Consider the following 19,427-nt stretch of genomic DNA (forward strand, 5'->3'; position numbering starts at 1 on the left):
AGTGGTAGCTGTGTACAGCAGTCTCCAGATTTGTCCAGAAGGAGTGTTAAGCAGTTTGTTTTACCAGAACTAATCATATAGTGTAGGTAAAAGGAAAAAGCACCACATGATGTAGTTCTAAAACAAATTATATTTATTATACACACTTACTAACGCATTGGTGTTGGAGGGAGGACCACCGGGTAGTCGGAGGGACTATTCCGGGGCACCTTCCTACCGCAAAGTTATAGCCGAGCGCCGCTGAGAAGCCCCCTCGGGGAGGTCTTTCTCCTATGATCGTACTAGGCCCAGTAACACCACCACACAGGACTCAATATCAGTTGCGTGACTTGGTTCTTTATCAGCAGTAATACGTGCAATATTTACAGTGGGATCGAAGGATCCTATAAGAGTCTCAATGTCTGTTCGGGGGATAGGGTAGCGGGACAGTCTTAGTACCAACCAGGTACGGGAGGGCTCTGCGCCAGACCTTGAGTGCTGGTCTCAGAGCGGCTCGGACGTGGGGAGCCGCGACGGCGTCTGCAGGGCTCGGGTGGCAGTTCCGCTTAGGTCGAGCCGCGACGCAGTCAGCAGGGCTCCGGTGGTAGGTCCGCTTCGGTCGAGCCGCGACGAGGTCAGCTGGGCTCTGATGGTAATGTTCAACAAGGTCGGGCCGCGACAGCGTCAGCAGGGCCCCAAAGGTTCGTGAAGGTCTTTAAGCACGGTGGAGCCGCAACGTCGTCAGCAGGGCTCAGAGGGTTGGTTCAAGGTGAGTCTTCTTCCGTAGGGTCAGCCGCTATCCGATCAGCAGGGCTCTTGACTCCAGGATACAACTACTGTCCTGTTGTCGGGTCGCCCCAGATATAGGACGGGAGCCCTTTGATGTCCGGACCCTTGCGCCCGGAGGGGGCGGAGAGGCCGAGTAGGGAGTGGCCAGACGCCCAGCAGGAGAGGCGCCAGGCCCCAGAGAGCTGTGGGGCGATCGCACCTAGGTGTGGAAGGACGGTTGGGGGTCCCATCGATACTGCCCTCCGCCGGGAGTGGGAAGGGCTCACGTGGTATCCCCCGGGCCAGGGGTTGGCGTCTCGATGTCGGGCCTCGCTGGGACCGAGGCCGGGTAGAGCAGGGTCACGCAGGTGGTCACGTGGAGTGACGTATAATCCAAAATGGAGGAGCCCCGATGTGCATGGGACCTCGTGCGGCTTAGCACGGGGAAACAGGGCCACGCCACGAGGCCGGCTCCCACATGCGTCCCCCCCCCAGCTGAAGGCAGGGAGAGTCACCCATCTCCTTGGGGGTTCTCCTCGCCGAGGCGGAAGAATCGGGACAGGCCGTCAGCATTGGCGTGGTCGTTGCCGGGCCGGTGTTCTACAGTGAAGTCCATCCCTTGCAGCGAGATGGACCAGCGTAACAACTTGGGGTTCTCGCCCCGCATTTGCATGAGCCACCGCAAGGGCCGGTGGTCAGTCTGGACCCTGAAGTGGGTGCCGAAGAGGTAGGGCCGGAGCTTCTTGAGAGCCCATACCACGGCGAAGGCCTCCCGCTCGATGGTGCTCCACCTCTGTTCTCGCGGCAGCAGTCGGCGGCTGATAAAGGCCACCGGTCGGTCGAGGCCCTTGGCATCCAGCTGGGAGAGGACCGCCCCGACCCCGTACTCCGATGCATCGGTCTGGACTACAAATTCCTTGCTGTAGTCGGGGGCCTGTAGCACAGGGGCAGCGCACATGGCCGCCTTGAGAGCATCAAACGCGGTCTGACAGCGGGGCGTCCAGTGCACCGCCTTGGGCTGTTTCTTTGAAGTGAGTTCCGTAAGGGGGGCCACAATGCTGCCATAATCCTTGATGAATCGTCGGTAGTAGCCTGTGAGGCCTAGGAAGGCCCGGACAGCGGTTTGGGTTGCGGGGGGCTCCCACGCCTGGATGGCGTCGACTTTTAACTGGAGGGGCGCCACCTGGCCACTCCCCACCTGGTGGCCCAGATAGGTCACAGATCCTTGACCGATCTGGCATTTACTGGCCTTAATGGTGAGCCCGGCTCTTTGGAGAGCGGCCAGGACTTCCCCAAGGTGTCCTAGGTGTGCGGCCCAGTGGTCGCTGAAGACAGCAATGTCATCGAGGTAGGCCGCGCTGAAGGCTTCTAGTCCGGCCAGGACCTTGTTTACTAGCCTCTGAAAGGTCGCTGGGGCGTTCTTCATACCGAAGGGCATCACCCGAAAGTGGTAGTGCCCATCGGGGGTGGAGAAGGCTGATCGTTCTTGTGCGCCGGGAGTGAGCTTGATCTGCCAGTACCCAGCGGTGAGATCGAAGGTGCTTAGGTAGCGGGCGGCCCCTAAGCGATCGATCAGCTCGTCGGCTCGTGGCAAGGGGTGGGCATCGGTCTTGGTGACTGCGTTCAGGCCCCGGTAGTCGACACAAAATCTGAGTTCGGGGGCCGTGCCGGGGGCGGCGGCCTTCGGCACCAAGACTACCGGGCTGGCCCACGGACTGTCGGAAGGCTCGATGACTCCGAGGGCGAGCATCTTGGCGACCTCGGTCTTTATGCAGGCTCGGACTCGGTCAGGTAGTCTATAAGCGCGGTGTCGTACAGGGGGGCTGTCCCCCGTGTCCACGTCGTGGACGCACCAGGGGGTCACCCCGGGCGTGAGAGAGAAGAGGGCAGCGAAGGGTTGCAGCAGCTTCTGGCAATCATGGCGCTGTTCTGGTGTCAGGGTGGCGGAGAGGCGGACGCCCTCCAAGGAGCCGTCTTGGCCCGAGGACCCCAGGAGGTCTGGTAGGGGCTCGGAGTCACTTTCGCCCCCATCGTCGGTAGCCAGCAGTAGGCTCAGTTCAGTTCGGGCAAAGTGGGGCTTGAGCCGGTTGGCGTGCAGGACCCGGAGGGGGTTCCTCGGGGACTCCATGTCGACCTGGTAGGTGACGGGACTCTTCCTCTCAACTACCTTGAAGGGCCCGGTCCACTTGTCCTGCAGGGCGCAGGGGTCCACGGGTGACATGACCCAGACTTGCTGGCCCGGCTCAAACTCGACGGCTGAGGCATTTTCGTCATACCAGCGTTTCATGTCTTCTTGACTGGCTTCGAGGTTGGCTTCGGCCAGGGCCCGGAACTTCCGAGTCTGGTTCCGCAGGGTCAGGAGGTACCGGTAGACGTCGGGGGGGGGGGGGGGGGGCATCTTGGACGTTCGCCTCCCAGCCCTCCTTGACCAGGCTGAGGGGCCCTCGGACGGGGTGCCCATACAACAGTTCGAAGGGGCTGAAGCCCAGGGATTTCTGTGGTACCTCCCGATAGGCGAACAGGAGGCAGGGCAGCAGGACATCCCATCTCCTCCTTAGGGGCTCTTCCAGGCCCTTGATCATCCCCTTCAGGGTTCGGTTGAACCGCTCGACCAGTCCGTTCCCCTGGGGGTGGTGAATTTATATGTGACCCCACATTGTTGCCAGAGGGATCTCATGTACTTCGAAATAAAGTTCGTACCCCTGTCGCTCACCACTTCTCGGGGGAACCCCACCCTGGAGAAGATGCCCATCAGGGCCCGGCCCACCACTGGAGCTGTCACAGTTCGGAGGGGGACGGCCTCTGGGTACCGGGTGGCGTGGTCGACCAGTACCAGGATGAAGCGGTGCTCCAGGGCGGTTCGGGGGTCGAGGGGCCCCACGATGTCGATTCCCACTCGTTCGAACGGGGTGTGGACGGCTGGAAATGGTTGGAGGGGGGCTTTCACTCGTCCCCCAGTCTTCCCGCTCGCTTGGCAGGTTGGGCAGGACCGGCAGTGCTGGTCCACGTCTCTTCTCATTCGGGGCCAATAGAAATGGGTCACGATGCGGCTGTAAGTCTTGTCCCGCCCAAGATGTCCGGCGAGGGGCACGTCATGTGCCAGGTTCAGGAGGAACTCTCGAAATCGGAGGGGGACCACCAGCACCCGGCCGGCCCCTAGTTCGGCGACTTTCTGCTCGCTATACAATAAGTCATTGTCCCAATAGACCCAGTGGGTTCCCGTGGGGTCCCCCGCAGCCTGGGCGGCCGCTTGCTGTCGGGCCCCCTCGAGGGACGGGCAGGCCTTCTGCTCTTGCTGGAATTGTTCGCGGGTGGGGCCCCCATCGTGGCGCCACTGGGCCAGCTCGGGGATCTCGCTGAGGGGGGTGGCCTCGTTGGGAGAAAGTTCGGACGGCCCGGCCTCCTCGTCAGGTTCTTCCGTGCCGGAGGAGGGGGATAGTTCGGGGCCCGTCGGCTTGTCGGGGGCCGTGGCAGCGGCTGGTTGGGCGGTCATGGACCGAGTGGTGGCGCAGGCCCACTCGGGTAGTCCGAGCATCCCCAGATGCTCTCGGCGTTCCACCTGTGCCCACGGTGAGCTCTCTAGGTCGTTCCCCAGGAGGCAGTCCACCGGGGCGTCGTCGCGGACAGTTACTTTTAGGGTGCCGGACACTCCTCCCCACTCGAAGGGGATCCTGGCCATCCGGCACATGCTCTCGGTGTTGTCCGCGGTCCGGACAGGGCATAGGACATGCGGCAGGATTTGTTCGGGGGTCACCAGATGGCAGCGGACAGCGGTCACACTGGCCCCAGTGTCCCGGAGGGCCTCGGCCCGTCGTCCGTTGATGGTGACCCACTGTTGGTACTTCTGGGTGTTGCTGGGGATGGCGGCTCGGGGCACCATTTCTCGGGAGCCCAGGCATACAAGCGACATGGCAGCTGGTTCCCACTCGGGGGACCCGTCGGCGTGGTTTTCCTCCTTGTCTTCTCCCTCCCCCAAGGCTGCGGCGGCTATTTGTCGGGGAGGGGGCCCAGCAGTCCCGTTCCGTCGGTTCACGGGGCATGCCGGGTCACTGGCATAGTGGCCGGTCTGCTGACAGCCGAAGCAGGTCACTGACGGTTGTGGTCCAGGCCGTGCGATAGGGGTCCCCCTTCGGCCCTGGGTCGGGGATGTGGGGTTGGTTGCTTGACCTCGTGGCGGGCTTCTGGGCGGCACGACTGGGAATTCTCGACTGCGGTGGGACCCCCCTCCTCCGCCTCGCTGGCGGGGAGGTCCCGTGGTACTCCGTGTGTAGTCCCCCACGGGTTTCCGGGGGACCCGGGTGTTGACCCATCGGTCCGCTTCGGTGGCGAGCTTCCGGGGCTCGGTCAGTTTACTGTCCAGGAGGTGTTGCCTTAGTTCCACAAAGCAGTTGTTGGCGAGGTGCTCCCAGACAATGAGGTCGAACAGTTCATTATATGAGGTGACCTTGCTTCCTTTTATCCATCCTTCCAACGCTCGGCTGAAGAAGTCCACGTATTCGACCCATGTGGTACCGGGGAGCTTCTTGCAGTCCCGGAAGCGTTGCCGGTACATCTCGGCTGACAGTCCGTAGCGTGTGAGTAGGGCTTCTTTCATGTGGTCGTATGAGGTCATCACTGCGTCGGGGAGTTGTAGTAGGGTATCCCGGCCCTCGCTGAGGAACCTCCCCCATAGACCGGCACCCCAATCCTTCCGGGGTACCCGATGGGAGGTCATGGCTACTTCGTACGCTCGGAACCATTGCTGGATGTCGTCATTTTTATAGTACTCCTTGACGACATCCTTGGGGATGTGAACCTTGGGCTCGGTCAGGGGCAGAGCGTCCCGGGCTCCGGGGTTGCTGGTCTCCCCTGTTTTAGCTCTCCTCTAGTTCCCGATGCCTTTTCTTTTCCTCAATTTCCTCTTGCAGCCGTAGTTGCTCCAAGGCTATCTTCTTCTCCGCCAGTAGGAGCTCACCGTCCAGCCGGAGTCGGGCGAGGTCCATTTCGTGTGTCCGGACTCTTTCCCGTTCCCGTATTTCTTCGTAGGAAAGGCTGGTGTCTGGGACGGTACGCTCCCCCTCTGTCGGGGTCGTGGTCGGCAGGTTTCCGTCCCGGGCCGAGGTTCCTTCGGCTCGGGGTGGAGGGGTCTCGGGTTCTGCCCAGGTTTTCAGGGCTTTCTGCATTTCCTCCTTGGTGCCCAATCCTGTGGTTGGGATCCCTTTGTCCTTGCAGAATTGTTTGAGTTCTTTGTGGGTGTACTCCTCCAGTTTTTCCAACTGGAAGGTTGCGGCCACGGTTGCTTCTTGGCCATCCATGGTTCCTCTTTTTCCTTTCCCGTCTGGTCAGGTAGTGGGTGCGTTACTTGCCTGTACGATTGCGTCTGGCTCGGATCCCGTCGCTGGCCACCAAATGTTGGAGGGAGGACCACCGGGTAGTCGGAGGGACTATTCCGGGGCACCTTCCTACCGCAAAGTTATAGCCGAGCGCCGCTGAGAAGCCCCCTCGGGGAGGTCTTTCTCCTATGATCGTACTAGGCCCAGTAACACCACCACACAGGACTCAATATCAGTTGCGTGACTTGGTTCTTTATCAGCAGTAATACGTGCAATATTTACAGTGGGATCGAAGGATCCTATAAGAGTCTCAATGTCTGTTCGGGGGATAGGGTAGCGGGACAGTCTTAGTACCAACCAGGTACGGGAGGGCTCTGCGCCAGACCTTGAGTGCTGGTCTCAGAGCGGCTCGGACGTGGGGAGCCGCGACGGCGTCTGCAGGGCTCGGGTGGCAGTTCCGCTTAGGTCGAGCCGCGACGCAGTCAGCAGGGCTCCGGTGGTAGGTCCGCTTCGGTCGAGCCGCGACGAGGTCAGCTGGGCTCTGATGGTAATGTTCAACAAGGTCGGGCCACGACAGCGTCAGCAGGGCCCCAAAGGTTCGTGAAGGTCTTTAAGCACGGTGGAGCTGCGACGTCGTCAGCAGGGCTCAGAGGGTTGGTTCAAGGTGAGTCTTCTTCCGTAGGGTCAGCCGCGATCCAATCAGCAGGGCTCTTGACTCCAGGATACAACTACTGTCCTGTTGTCGGGTCGCCCCAGATATAGGACGGGAGCCCTTTGATGTCCGGACCCTTGCGCCCGGAGGGGGCGGAGAGGCCGAGTAGGGAGCGGCCAGACGCCCAGCAGGAGAGGCGCCAGGCCCCAGAGAGCTGTGGGGCGATCGCACCTAGGTGTGGAAGGACGGTTGGGGGTCCCATCGATACTGCCCTCCGCCGGGAGAGGGAAGGGCTCACGTGGTATCCCCCGGGCCAGGGGTTGGCGTCTCGATGTCGGGCCTCGCTGGGACCGAGGCCGGGTAGAGCAGGGTCACGCAGGTGGTCACGTGGAGTGACGTATAATCCAAAATGGAGGAGCCCCGATGTGCATGGGACCTCGTGCGGCTTAGCGCGGGGAAACAGGGCCACGCCACGAGGCCGGCTCCCACAATTGGTATATCTCTTACAAGGAGTATTAAACACAATACACACAATATTTCAAAGGTAGACAGGTAAGTAAGCACAAATACAGGAGTGGTCTCCAGGGGGAGACCAAACCATATACTAAAGAAGTAGAATGGAAACTGCGACCGAAGTCGGGACTTGGACCAGAAGACTCAGAAGAGCTGGGGACACAAGGAATCACCCAAGGTAAGTACCCAGGAACCCCTCCGGAGGCTGTGTGGGAGTGGAAACACAGCTGCATACTCGATGCAAGTCAATGGGAAAGTCGCAGTTGCAGTTTTTAAGAAGAAGGACCCTTCCCAGTGGACCCTGAAGAAACATTGTGGAAGACAGAAGGTTGGAGAGTCACCCCACCCGTTGATACCACAAGATACCTACACCAGGGAAGCCGGGTAAGTAGGTACGAAGTGACGCCGGAAACCGCCGTAGACCACAATGGAGGGCTTCAGAAAAGATGCCACTGGCGCAGAAGGTGAAAGCCTGGTGGGATCCAAGGATGGATTCTTGAAGAGAAGTACCTGCAAGCAGAGGGGACAGGGTCTATGCCACTCGGGAGTCTCAAGGAGGCACGGAAGACCAATGACCACCGATGACAGAAGATGTGCAGGAGAGTTAACGGTAACCTTGTTGCTGGAGCTGTGGGGATCAGGCGACATTGTAGAAGACCCGAAGCCATTCAAGAGCTGTCCCACGTTGGAAGTTAAGAACCACGGTGTCTGTGTCGGGCAGGAGCACCAACAAGCCTTGGCAACAGCAACAGATGTGGTCAACGAAAAAGGCGCAACATTGAAACCAGCAAGGTCCAAGGGACTCACCAAGTGCAGGAGAGTCATAGCAGTCTCCGAGCAAGCAGGGGAGCCCACTGAAGCCAAAGAAGACTGTCAAGAGGACCCACAGGAGTCGCAAGAGGACCTCAAGCAGCTCACCAAAGATGCAGGCCCATGGTGCAGAGGATGCAGTGAGGATGAACACCTTGGTAGGAAGAGATGCCGGTGGCTGGAGCTTCTTTTTGCCGAAGATCTCTGGAGGACAGAGTCAACAAGCCTTGGCACCGGGAGGAGACTAGGTGCACAGGGGTTCTGTTCCACCGGTTCCAAGGGATACTGGCCTCAAACTTGCTGAGAAGACACTGCATACCTCGAGGGAGTAGAAGAACTACCACCTGTGTTGCTGAGCCTTTCGAAGTCCGTGGGCCGTCAGGAGCAGCAGACTAGTAAGCTTAAATGCGGTGCCTGCAGATGTAGGTGAGTGACTCCTTCACTCCAAGGGAGATTCCTTCAGGTGTCTTTGATGCCCCCAGGCCTGGAGAATAACCTGCCTGAAAGCACAGGCGTAGACAACGCAGAAGACTAGCAGGACGACGAAACCAGGAGCAGCAGGAGTCTTCCTTGATGTAGTCTCAGTTCCTAGGCGACGTCCAAAGTGCCCTGACGGGAGAAGTTGAAGTGGTTTCGGATCTGATCCTTGTCTCACTATGAATCTAAAGAGCCACCCACAGCTAAGCCCTTAAGTACCCTAGGAAAAGGGTCAGGACAATTCAGGAATACCTCCCAGAGGAGGGGCTGGACAGAGGGGAGGATACTCCAATGTCTTTTGTCCAGTTTTGCACCAGAGCGGGAGTCAAAGGCTCCCTGAACTGGCTTCAACTGGAGTATGCAAGGAGGGCACCAAATGTGCCCTTCATAGCAGTCTGGTGGTGCTGGCAAGCGCCCCTACTCCAGCCCAATATACTAAGTCCTGTCTGTGAGGTGGTCTCACCTCCCTGTGACAGGAAACCTATTGTTCTACCTTCCTCTGCTCGAGCTCAGTTCAGCAGCAGGAGAACAGAATCGTGTCTGTGGTCAGCAGCAGCACTAGCTTGCTGTTAGACCCTAAAAGGCTGGTACCGGGAATACAGAGGGGCTCCCTATTGGAGCCCTCAGTACATGGGGTCCTACATCTAACACTGGAATCGATGGTGGGGTAGGATTCCAACATGTTTGATACTAAATATGACCGATTTCCGTGCAGCCAAAAAATAGTTAGTCATCTCGTAATTGACTTGATGTCAACTATATTTATTAAATGGCTGACCACACTTACAAAGCCTGGAGAATCGACGCCGGAGTTTGTAGGGGGTGTCCTGCTCATGAAGGGCACCCTCACACTTCTAATCTAGCACCCAGTCTTCAGGATTGAAAGACCTGACTTAGGGGTTACTTATAGGTTTTAAGTGCAGTGACATCAGATATAAGGAAACCTATATCTGTTGCATGTGATTCTAGCACCAAGTCACAAAGGCTGCAATGGCAGGGCTGTAGTCACAGTTTGAGTGGTCTCTAATGGGTGGCATAATACATACTGCAGCCCTTGGGAGACTCCTGTTGCACCTATGCCCAAGTACCTTAGTACCATATACTAGGGACGTAGAAGGGTACACCAGTAGCCAATTGGGAAGGTTTCAAAGTACTTACCAAAGTCAAATTTAGGGAGAGAGCACAATGACCGGGGTCCTGATTAGTAGGATCCCAGTCAGAGTAGTCAGAAAACAGCATAACACCAGCAACAAGTGGGGGTAAACATGAAAGCAGATCCTACTTTCCTACAACTAGGCACTTACTAGTACATCAAATATGCCAATCATGGAGTAATTAACTACCATTACATTTTAGACAGGGAGCACTTGCACTTTAGCACTGGTCAGCAGTGGTAAAGTGCCCCGAGTCCTAAAGCCAGCAGAAACAAAATCCAGTACATAGTCAGAAACAGGAGGTCAGAGGCAAAAAGACGTGGGAAACCACGCCCGAAGATGCCAGGTCTAGCACAAAGGATATGCGTGGCCCTGTCTAGGGTTAGACAGTCCCTCAATATTGCCCGATTTAGGAAGGATTCCTGTTGAATCCAGATCCATCTAATCAGCAGGTGAAGGGTGAGGACATCAGAGAGATAATTAATACCCAACTCTTCATGGGCTATACAGCAGGGAATGCAATACGATAAGCGTTGCAGACGTCTAGAAAACTGATTTTCTAACAACTGAAGGACAGAGATCCAAACACCCCCCATATGTCACTACCATAAGATGTAACAGATACACCCTTGGCCAGGTATAGCTGCAACATAGCGTTCACAGGCTTGTTGCCTAGCTTAGAAGCAAAATCAACCACAAACGAGGTGGACCTCAGCAAATTATTGTTTATGCTGTTAATAAAGGAGACCATTTCCTGAAATATCGAACAAGACAGCCAGGCAAGGAAAGGAGTCAACCATAGATATGGATCTACCTTGCACACAAAATGATTTTGTCTTTTTGGATCTAGGGCCTGCCGCCATAAAAAGCAATTTGGTTAAATTAGAAAACTCCAACAGATCCATAAAGTTTACTATCTAGCTGACGTTGCACACCAGATGATGTTCTTACCAGCAGAACTGCATCATTCGCTTATAATAATGAGGGGATAAAACGAACCCCAAATCAATAGAGATCTATCCTACCAGAAAAAAGCCTGTTTCTAACTGATTTATATAAAGAGTAAATAAAAATAGAGTAAGTATGCATCCTTGTCTTACTCCTCGTTTAATAGAAAAAGACATCAGAGCATGATTTATCACTGTTCTATCTCACTGCAGCCGACATACTGGTGCGCAGGTCCCATTAAAAAAAAAATCAACATTATCCATGCTGACTTCAATAGACAAAAAGATTCTCCAAAATGTGTCCCTGTTCACATAGTCGCAGATTGAAGTAGATCCATAAAGGCGATATGAATGAAGCTAGATTTGCCCTCAGTATATTAGTTAAGAAAAAAGACAAGACATGGGTCAACAGCACCATGCAGGGGCCTAAACCCATATTAGAAATCTGAAAGAACTTGTTTTTTATCTGCCCAAATCAGTAGCTTATTCAAGATGGCTCGCCCTATGACCTTTACTAATGAAACAATAAAAGAGATGTATATATTGCAACACGATATCCTCCTATCCCTCTTTTTAAATTCCTGTATAATCATAGACTGAGACCAAGAGGGGGGAATTGCAACTTTTACTGAGGCATCTAAAACATGTGTGAGCAAAGGCTCCCAGACCTGAGGTTCGGACAAACAGATCGGGGCAATCCCATCAGGTCCGGGGCTATGTTTTTAGAGAGCCACAAGATTGCATTGTGAACTTCATCTAATGAGAAAAAGATGTTAGATACGCCTTCTAGCAGAATCCTGGTGCGACGAGAGATATCGAACATCATCTCATCATAGATGCCAACAAAATGCTTCACCCAGTAATCGGGAAGAATATAGGAACAAACTAATCTCCCAAAATAGTGTGCTAGTAGATAATTATATAGCTCAGATGAGCTGTAAGCAGGCTTCATCCTTCAAGGTTTAACCAATAGACTGACAAGAGGATACCAAACCTCTGTTCCTGGGGGATGCCTAAAGAGCCTTCTGCAGATCACAATGGCCTAGAACACTCACTGTCTAACTACCCGACAGCTGGAATAGAGGTTGTACTGCCCGATACAGTTACCCCGCACCCCCCCACCCGACCAGTGGACTTCAAACAGCCAGTTTTTCCCTGAGGGACACTCCGAATTGCTCTTGGACAACCACATACATAAACTGGTCTTTCAAACATTTTTCATAAACCGTGCATTTAAAAAATGTCTCTCTCTATTACACATTTTCTTGGGAAAGTGAAAACACGTATTGTATTAAAAGGCACTTCGAGAACCATAGTCACTTGATCACAGTTTCTGCTCCCCAATAACCGTTCCCTGCTTTCTCACCAATATGAGGGTTGAGGGCCGTCACCAGCATCAAGGACTCGTTCATCAGTTTGTTGATCCTTTCAATGTTGGCTTGGATGCCGACAACACAGTTGTCAGTAAAGGAAACCGAAGCATCCCCCAGTAACCTGGCAGAGTTCAACACATTTTTAATCTAAAACAAACAAAGAAAACATTATGAGACATCAGAAAAAAATACACACTGAATCTACCTTAAATGATTTAAACACACTTATCTAAAACAAAATAAATATAACTTCCCTTCTGTTGGTGATAACCTATTATCGTTCTAAAAATGGTTCATACCATGAGACATTCGAATTGTATACGGACATCTCAAAGAATACAAGACACAGCCCACTTATTTTATAAAAACAGTCTATGTTTTGAGCAAAATGATTGTCAACAGAAATGTATATTTTTCGTAACACTTCATAGCTGTGGGATCGCCCACTTCTGTAACTTTTTTTAGTAGCTGTGGGACCTCCCACTTCTGGGGCAGGCGTTTCACAAGTTTTTGCGGGGCCAGCGTCAGAAAAAGTCATGCTGGCACCCATGTGTCACAGGCACCTGTCCACCTTAAAGAAATGCTCTCAGTGAAAGCGAAAGCACCAGTATCTGGCACCATATAGGGGTTTTAGGCCTGTTAGCTTGCATGAATAAACAAGGTAGATCTACTTCATAATCTAAATATAGACGCTTGCAGCACGAGTGTCCTCGCAGGGGAATAATACCCCTTCTAATGTTCCTGTCTGTGGGCCATGCAGTGCGCCACGCTGACTCTTTCATCTCCTTAGGTGCTGGAGGCTCAAACTTGAGTAGGCGCCCGGACAGCCTTTCAGATAACAGGACAAGTTTGAAACTGAAGCATGTAATGCCCCATGAAGTGAAATGTCCTTGCATACTAAGGACTCTCTCAAAGCAGCCTCACATTCAGAACCACTAAACAAAACGTCTGTGTCCCCATTCCTGCATCTAAACCTGAATGGTAATTCCCAGTATTCATGCACAATGTAGGAAAGTGCCCCTTTTTGCATGGCTGCCCCCCACGTTTTGCCTGTTTGATGCTTCTTGCCTAAGTGTGCCCTGGGTTCCTGCTAATCAGGTACCCAGGGCCTGTGTTCTTTCCCAAAAACGGTACCTGTGCTCCCACATTGGCACTCCTATGGCCTACATATAAGTCCCATGTTAAAGGTGCCAAGGGCACCTGGGGCCATGTGGCCGCAGAAAGTCTATGAGGGCTGAAGCATACATTTTGCCACCCTCAGAGACTCTTCCCCTGACCCATACACACTGCCAGTGCAGTCTGTGTGCCAGGGGAGACAATAAAACTACAAGTCGACACGGCACACATCCCTGTGTGCCATGCCCACTAAAACACTGACTGTGGCATGTCAGTCACCCCTCTAGCAGGCTTTACAACCCCAAGGCAGAGTGCACTATACCACAGGGGAGGGCACAGTGGCATGAGACCTGGCGCCCAACAGTACCTGTGCCATTCACAGGTATTGTAAGTGCAGTAAAGCCATTTTTAAACCATGGTCTGGGAGTTTGGCACCTCGAGCTCCACAGCTCCACGATGGCTTTACTGAAGACTGAAAAGTTTGGTATCAAACTTTTCAGCCCATTAAACCCATACTGATGCCAGTGTTGGATTTAATGCCAAATGCACTCAGAGGATATGTTACAGATGCCCCCTGAAAAATGCCCTAACTCCAGTGTCCTGGCTGAGTGACTGCTCGCCAGCTGCCACCCCAAGACATGTTTCTGGACCCCAGGGTTAAGAGCCTCCCACTTTCTGGGTCCTGAAACAAAACACACCCTGGGCAGAGGTGCCAAGCCTTCTCCCCCAGGGTGGGTAGGGACCACAAAGGGGACGCTTCAAAGGCCTGCCGCCTTCGTTAGCTGACCCTGCCTTTTGCTGCTCCCAGCAACTGGCCCCCACTGGTTCTAACTCCCACTTTGGGAGGAAAAATCGGCAGGGAAACCAAGATAGGAGGAGAGGTGTGCCCACCTTTGTCAACTCCACCCCTTAGGTGAAGGAGGTGAGGCAAAGCACAGCTCTCAGTCCCCGCCATCTTGAAGATGGGGGGACCCGGCCACCCAGAGAGAGGCTTATGCCACCCCTCACACTGGAGGGTGGCATAATAGGGGGTGTACTCACACCAAGGAAGGGACCCATTGGTCCCGACCTGTACCTACCTGAAACGCACCTAATTTTAGTATTTAGGGGCGACCCGAACCTTGCCTCCTCAGACAAGCACGAAGGACGACCAAAGAGCCTTGCTGAAGGAAGAACAGGACGACACCAACTGCCTTGGCCCCAGCCCGATCAGCCTGTCTCAACCTCGACCTACTCCATCAGAATCCTGGCATAGCCAGCAGTCCATGCAGAACCCAGGGGACCTGCCTTGCCTTCCCTACAAAGACTGTTTCCCGTGAGCACCAAACTTGCTCATGAAACAGACTCTGGCTTCAGCCAAATGCACGAGTCTGCACCACTCTGCACCAGAACAACACCACAGGGAGGTCCCCTCAGTGAAACTGACCTGGGATCTGGTGATCCCTGACCTACCTCAAGCCTCCCAACAATGCTTGCAGCCTCTATCTGGAGGGTTCCCCCGACAAAGACTGGAGCTGCTAAGTAAACCAGACACCAATAGAGACCCCTGCACCAGATGCCCCACGGACTTGGGTGGCCCAACGGACTGTCCAGGAACCTCCTTGCATCCCAACTTACCTCTCCACCCAGTGGTCCCCTCCAGAAAGCCTCCCTGCGCGAACCTGCAGTCTTTGTTCAACCGGAGATTTCCCATTAAAAACAACAGGGCACTCAACGCCAATCCAGCACCCTGCATCCGGGCGCCAGTGTGCCGCTGGGGGTGCATCTTGTGTGCTCACTCGGATCCCCTTTTGCCCTGAACTTAACCCTTGGAGCTTTGCTTCCTCAACCTAGTAGCTTGCCCAAAAGCAGCCACCAACTGACGCCCCCTACCCCCATAAGCTAACACTGAGCCTTACCATTCTGCACCCGGCCGCCCTAGTGCTACTGAGGGTGCTCTTTGAGTGCATCCTTGACCCTGGGGGAACCATTGTTCTAGCCCCCGAAACTCGACTCTCAAATCACTTGGCTTTACCTGCAAACCGATAACCACATTTTCTTCCATAGGATTGCATTGACTATTTTTCCTCTGAAAAAGTTGTAAGTGTTGAGTTGTGTTTATATGGAAACCCAAGTAACTGTGTTTTATTGTCAAAGTGCTTTACTTACCTTTGTCTAGGAAATATCACAGTGCGATATCTAGGCATACCACAATGATCACAAAAAGTAATCTAAAAAGTAACCTCAAGAGTAATCTAAAAAGTTATCACAAAGTAATTGCAAATATCAACTGTCTTTAAATGTTTTAAAAATCTGTAACAAAGTCAATTTCATCCAACTTGCATATTCTTATCAACCTGTTTTGAAAAGTACAATTTTAATAACCTGTACCAAATCCTGCTTGGTTCTAAAAATAAAATACAACTAAAGATTTTTTTTTTAATGCAAACAATTGGTCCGAGTTCAGTCTTTGAGTGTGTGACATCATTTATTGCCCGAGTGTGTACAATAAACGCTTAATACTACCCTCTGATAAAGCCTTACTGCTCACCCACACTACCACAAATAGAGAGTCAGTAGTTATCTACTTTTACCTCCGTAAGCCTTTGGGGATCCAATGGACTCTGTGTACACTATACCTTGCTTTGGTATAGCATATACAGAGCCAGCTTCCTACACATAATCTTTCCCAAGCACTTAATATCTGCCTACTCGGTGGTGTTGTAGACAATATTGGAATTGGAAAATCGTGTTCGGTAGGGTAATGTAACCATGGATTATCCAGTCTGAGGATAGTGTCTCAGCCACGGTTAAAGGTAATTGGTCTAATTTTTCAATGTGCAACATGGTATACTTTGCATCTCTTCATGCAATATGTCTTTCAGTCAGCTCATATGCGGAAAACAGATTAGTGCTGTTGATATAACACCACAACACGTGGCCAGAACGTAATGTTTTGAGAGTCCAGCTTAATAACACAATGGACCATAGTTGCGATTGTCCATGTTGTAAAATAGACATGTCCTGGTGTATTATATCGATTGCAGAAGATACTATGTTGCCTAGTGAAGATATCCTGGATGTTAAAGTGGTCATACTGTTCTCAACCACGGCCAAAGCCTTTTTTAAATTAACCCTATCAATCTTGCGGAGTCTTTCAACAGCTTCCTGTGAACAGACTTTCCACAGCTCATTGAACAAGTTACTTACTTTCAGTAATGATGCATCTGGTAGAGACATATGTTAGTTGTGGAATCCTTACCTTAGAATTTCCCCCAGGCATCAGTCTGGATCCGGAGATTTATTCTTGAGCAATAACCCTGTGCATCGGTGGGTGGCGTCAGTCGACTGTGGCCGTCATCAGCGTAGTGGTCCCTGGGATGATGTCGTGGTGCATACTTAGACATCGCTCCTGCGTTCTGACATCAGTTCTGACACGAGTTTCCACGCCAGAAGTTCAGAGCCATGAAAGACACTGACCAATGGTGTGGCACAACTAGGGCCCTGTGAGGGAGTCCCTATCCCTAGAAATCAGTTCACAGAGCGGGGAGGATGGGTGGGGTGGTAAGGAATTTACAACTAACCTACCAGATACATTGTTACCAAAGGTAAGTAACTTGCTGATCTGAAAGAGACTGCTAGTTGTAGATTCCTTACCTTAGAATAGATACCCCAGCAATACCATCCCCGGAGAAGGGTCTGCGAACCAAGTTCACACGAGAAAGTCCTACAGGACCGAGTGGGCAAAATTGCCATCCCTACGGACTTAACTGTCCAGGTAATAGTGTCTGGTAAACGTGTGCACAGATGCACATGTTGTCGCCTGGCAGAAATCAAGGAGTGGGACTCTGCGTGTGAATGCAGTGGTTGCTTCTGTAGCCCTGGTGGAATGAGCATGCAAACCCACTGGAGGATCCTTCTTCGCTAAAGCATAGCAGATCTTAATGCAAGGGGCAACCCATCAAGAGATGGTACGTTTTTGAACAGCCCAGCCTTTCTTGGCACTCACATATCCAATAAAGGGCTGATCATCCTCCAGGAAGTCTTTGGTGCGGTCAAGATAGAATGACCGCGCACGTTTAGGGTTCAGACGGTGGAGTCTCTCCTCCTCCTTAAAAGGGTGTGGAGGTGGGAAAAAGGTGGGCAAGCTGATAGATTGTCCTACATGAAAAGGTGTAACCACTTTAGGAAGGAACAAAAGCCTCGTTCTAAGCACCACTTTGTCCGGATGCACAGATGAGAAGGGGGCTTGAAAGATAGAGCCTGAAGCTCACTCACCCTGCAAGCAGAGGTGATGGCAAATAGGAAGGCAGCCTTGAGAATGGGGAGCCTGAGAGGACAGTTATGAAGATGTTTGAAGGGAGCACACATAAGAAATGTGAGAACAAGTTTCAAGTCCCACTGGGGCATTAGGAAACAGATGAGTAATGCCCTTAAAGAATCTGTTAACAATATGAGACTTGAACAATGATGGCTGACAGAGGCGCAACTAGAGCCAAATTTCGGGGGGGCTGAGCAAAAATTTCGGGGGGGGGCTGAACTTTAAGCAATAGGCAGAGTGGAGCTGCAGGGGCTCTTAGAAGGGGTGAAACAACAGCAGGGCCTCATTAACATGCAAATGGTCTTTTAAAGACCTGTGAAGTGCTCGGGTGCGGCTGCTTTTTTGCCCGGGAAGGTGTCTCATCCCGGGCTGCCACACACGACGGGGGGAGCTCAAGCCCTTTGAGTCCAATGGGTGTTGCGCGCCTGATGGCTGATCTGGCAGCCAAAGAAAAGTAGAGATAGCTGCAAGATAACCTTTGAAAGTGCAGAGCCCTGCTGGACCAAAGAAAGTATATACATAAGGACCTCTGAAAGATGGTCAGAATGGGGATCCACAGCCTTTGCTGTGCACCATGACACAAACTAATTCCATCTACAGGAGTATACCAATTTAGTGGAGGGACGCCTGGCTGCCAAGATGACATTACAGACTTCGGGCGGAAGGTCGAAAGCTGTCAACTGTCGCCGCTCTATCTCCACGCAAGGAGGTGGAGACTGTGAAGTTTCCGGTGAAGAACTATCCCTGCTGCTGCAACAGAAGATCCTCCCAAAGGGGCAGTTTGAATGGAGGATCGATGGCCATGCTCAGAAGCTCGGAGTACCAAACTCTTCGTGCCCAGTCCAGAGCCACAAGAATGACTTGGGCTCGGTCGCGCTTTATCTTCTTGAGCACTTGGGCAGAAGTGGTACAGGCGGAAAGGCGTGATGAAAAGCGTCGCCGAGCGAGTGCCACCTTGGAAACTCTAACACACAATACCACTGACATTGCGCATTCTCTTTGGTGGCGAACAGATCTAACCAAGACTCCCCCCACCGCTGAAAGAGACCTTGCACCACCTCCAAATGAAGACGCCATTCGTGATCGACCAAGCACCGACGGCTGAGTTTGTGCACCCTGGCATTCAAAGAACCTGCCAGGTGGTGAACCACCAGGGTCATGCCCTGATGTTCCAGCCATGTCCAGAGGCGGAGAGCCTCTTGACAAATGGGCCATTACCTCACCCAAGACGGGAATATGGAAATAGACGTCCTGCAAGTCCAACGCCACCATCCAGTATCCGGGGTTGAGGGCAGACAGGACTGAGCTAACTTGAGCATCTTAAACTTCTCCTTCCGGAGGAAGCGGTTGAGGGCCCGTAGGTCTAGAATAGGATGCAGGGCTTTGCGCTTCTTGGGCACCAGAAAGTAGCAGTAATAGCAACCACAGCCTACTTCTGGTGCAGGGACCGTCTCTATATCGCCCTTGGCCAAAAGAGCTGAGAATTCCTGGCAGAGAAGTGCCAAATGATCCTCCAACATGCGATCATAAGACGGTGGCATGGAGGGAGGGGTGATCTCCAAGGGGAGGGAGTAGCCCCTTCAGACGATCTGCAGAACCCACCTGTCTGACGTGATGAATTGCCAGTGGAGGAGACGATTGTGAATCCTGCCTCCAACTGGCTGAAGATGGGCCTGGAACGTCGGACTAGGAAGATTTGGAGGCAGAGGCAGGGGTGGAGGAAGTGGACTGACCCGCCCACTGGCTTCCAGCCCCACAAGGACGCTGGGCCTCACGTCTGCGCAGAGGCTGGGCAGCTTGCTTGAATCTGTGGCTAGACTAGACCAGATGTGGTTGGGTACCCCTTCTATAGCCACAAAAGGGACGAAAAGCAGACAGGAGTAGACGGGAGGACGCAGTGAGGCCCAAAGATCTGGCCAGAGGACAAGAGTCTTCAAAGCGCTCAAGCGCCGAACCTGCTTTGCCACCAAAAAGATGACTGCCATCAAAGAGCATGTGCATCTAGTTCGAATGGACATCCCCGAAA

At 53.0% G+C, this 19,427-nt stretch overlaps 1 protein-coding gene across 1 annotated transcript in view; it reads right to left on the reverse strand.

The window, feature by feature from the left end:
- Positions 1 to 19,427, reverse strand: part of FH (fumarate hydratase) — a 375,622-nt gene that overhangs the window by 58,550 nt on the left and 297,645 nt on the right. Inside the window, exon 9 of the mRNA XM_085612182.1 lies at positions 11,979 to 12,132. Coding sequence (XP_085468308.1) covers positions 11,979 to 12,132 — 154 coding nt within the window. The remainder of the gene's footprint in view (positions 1 to 11,978; positions 12,133 to 19,427) is intronic.

The sequence above is a fragment of the Triturus cristatus genome, chromosome 6 (genome assembly GCF_964204655.1).
Source record: "Triturus cristatus chromosome 6, aTriCri1.1, whole genome shotgun sequence".
Taxonomy (NCBI): domain Eukaryota; kingdom Metazoa; phylum Chordata; class Amphibia; order Caudata; family Salamandridae; genus Triturus; species Triturus cristatus.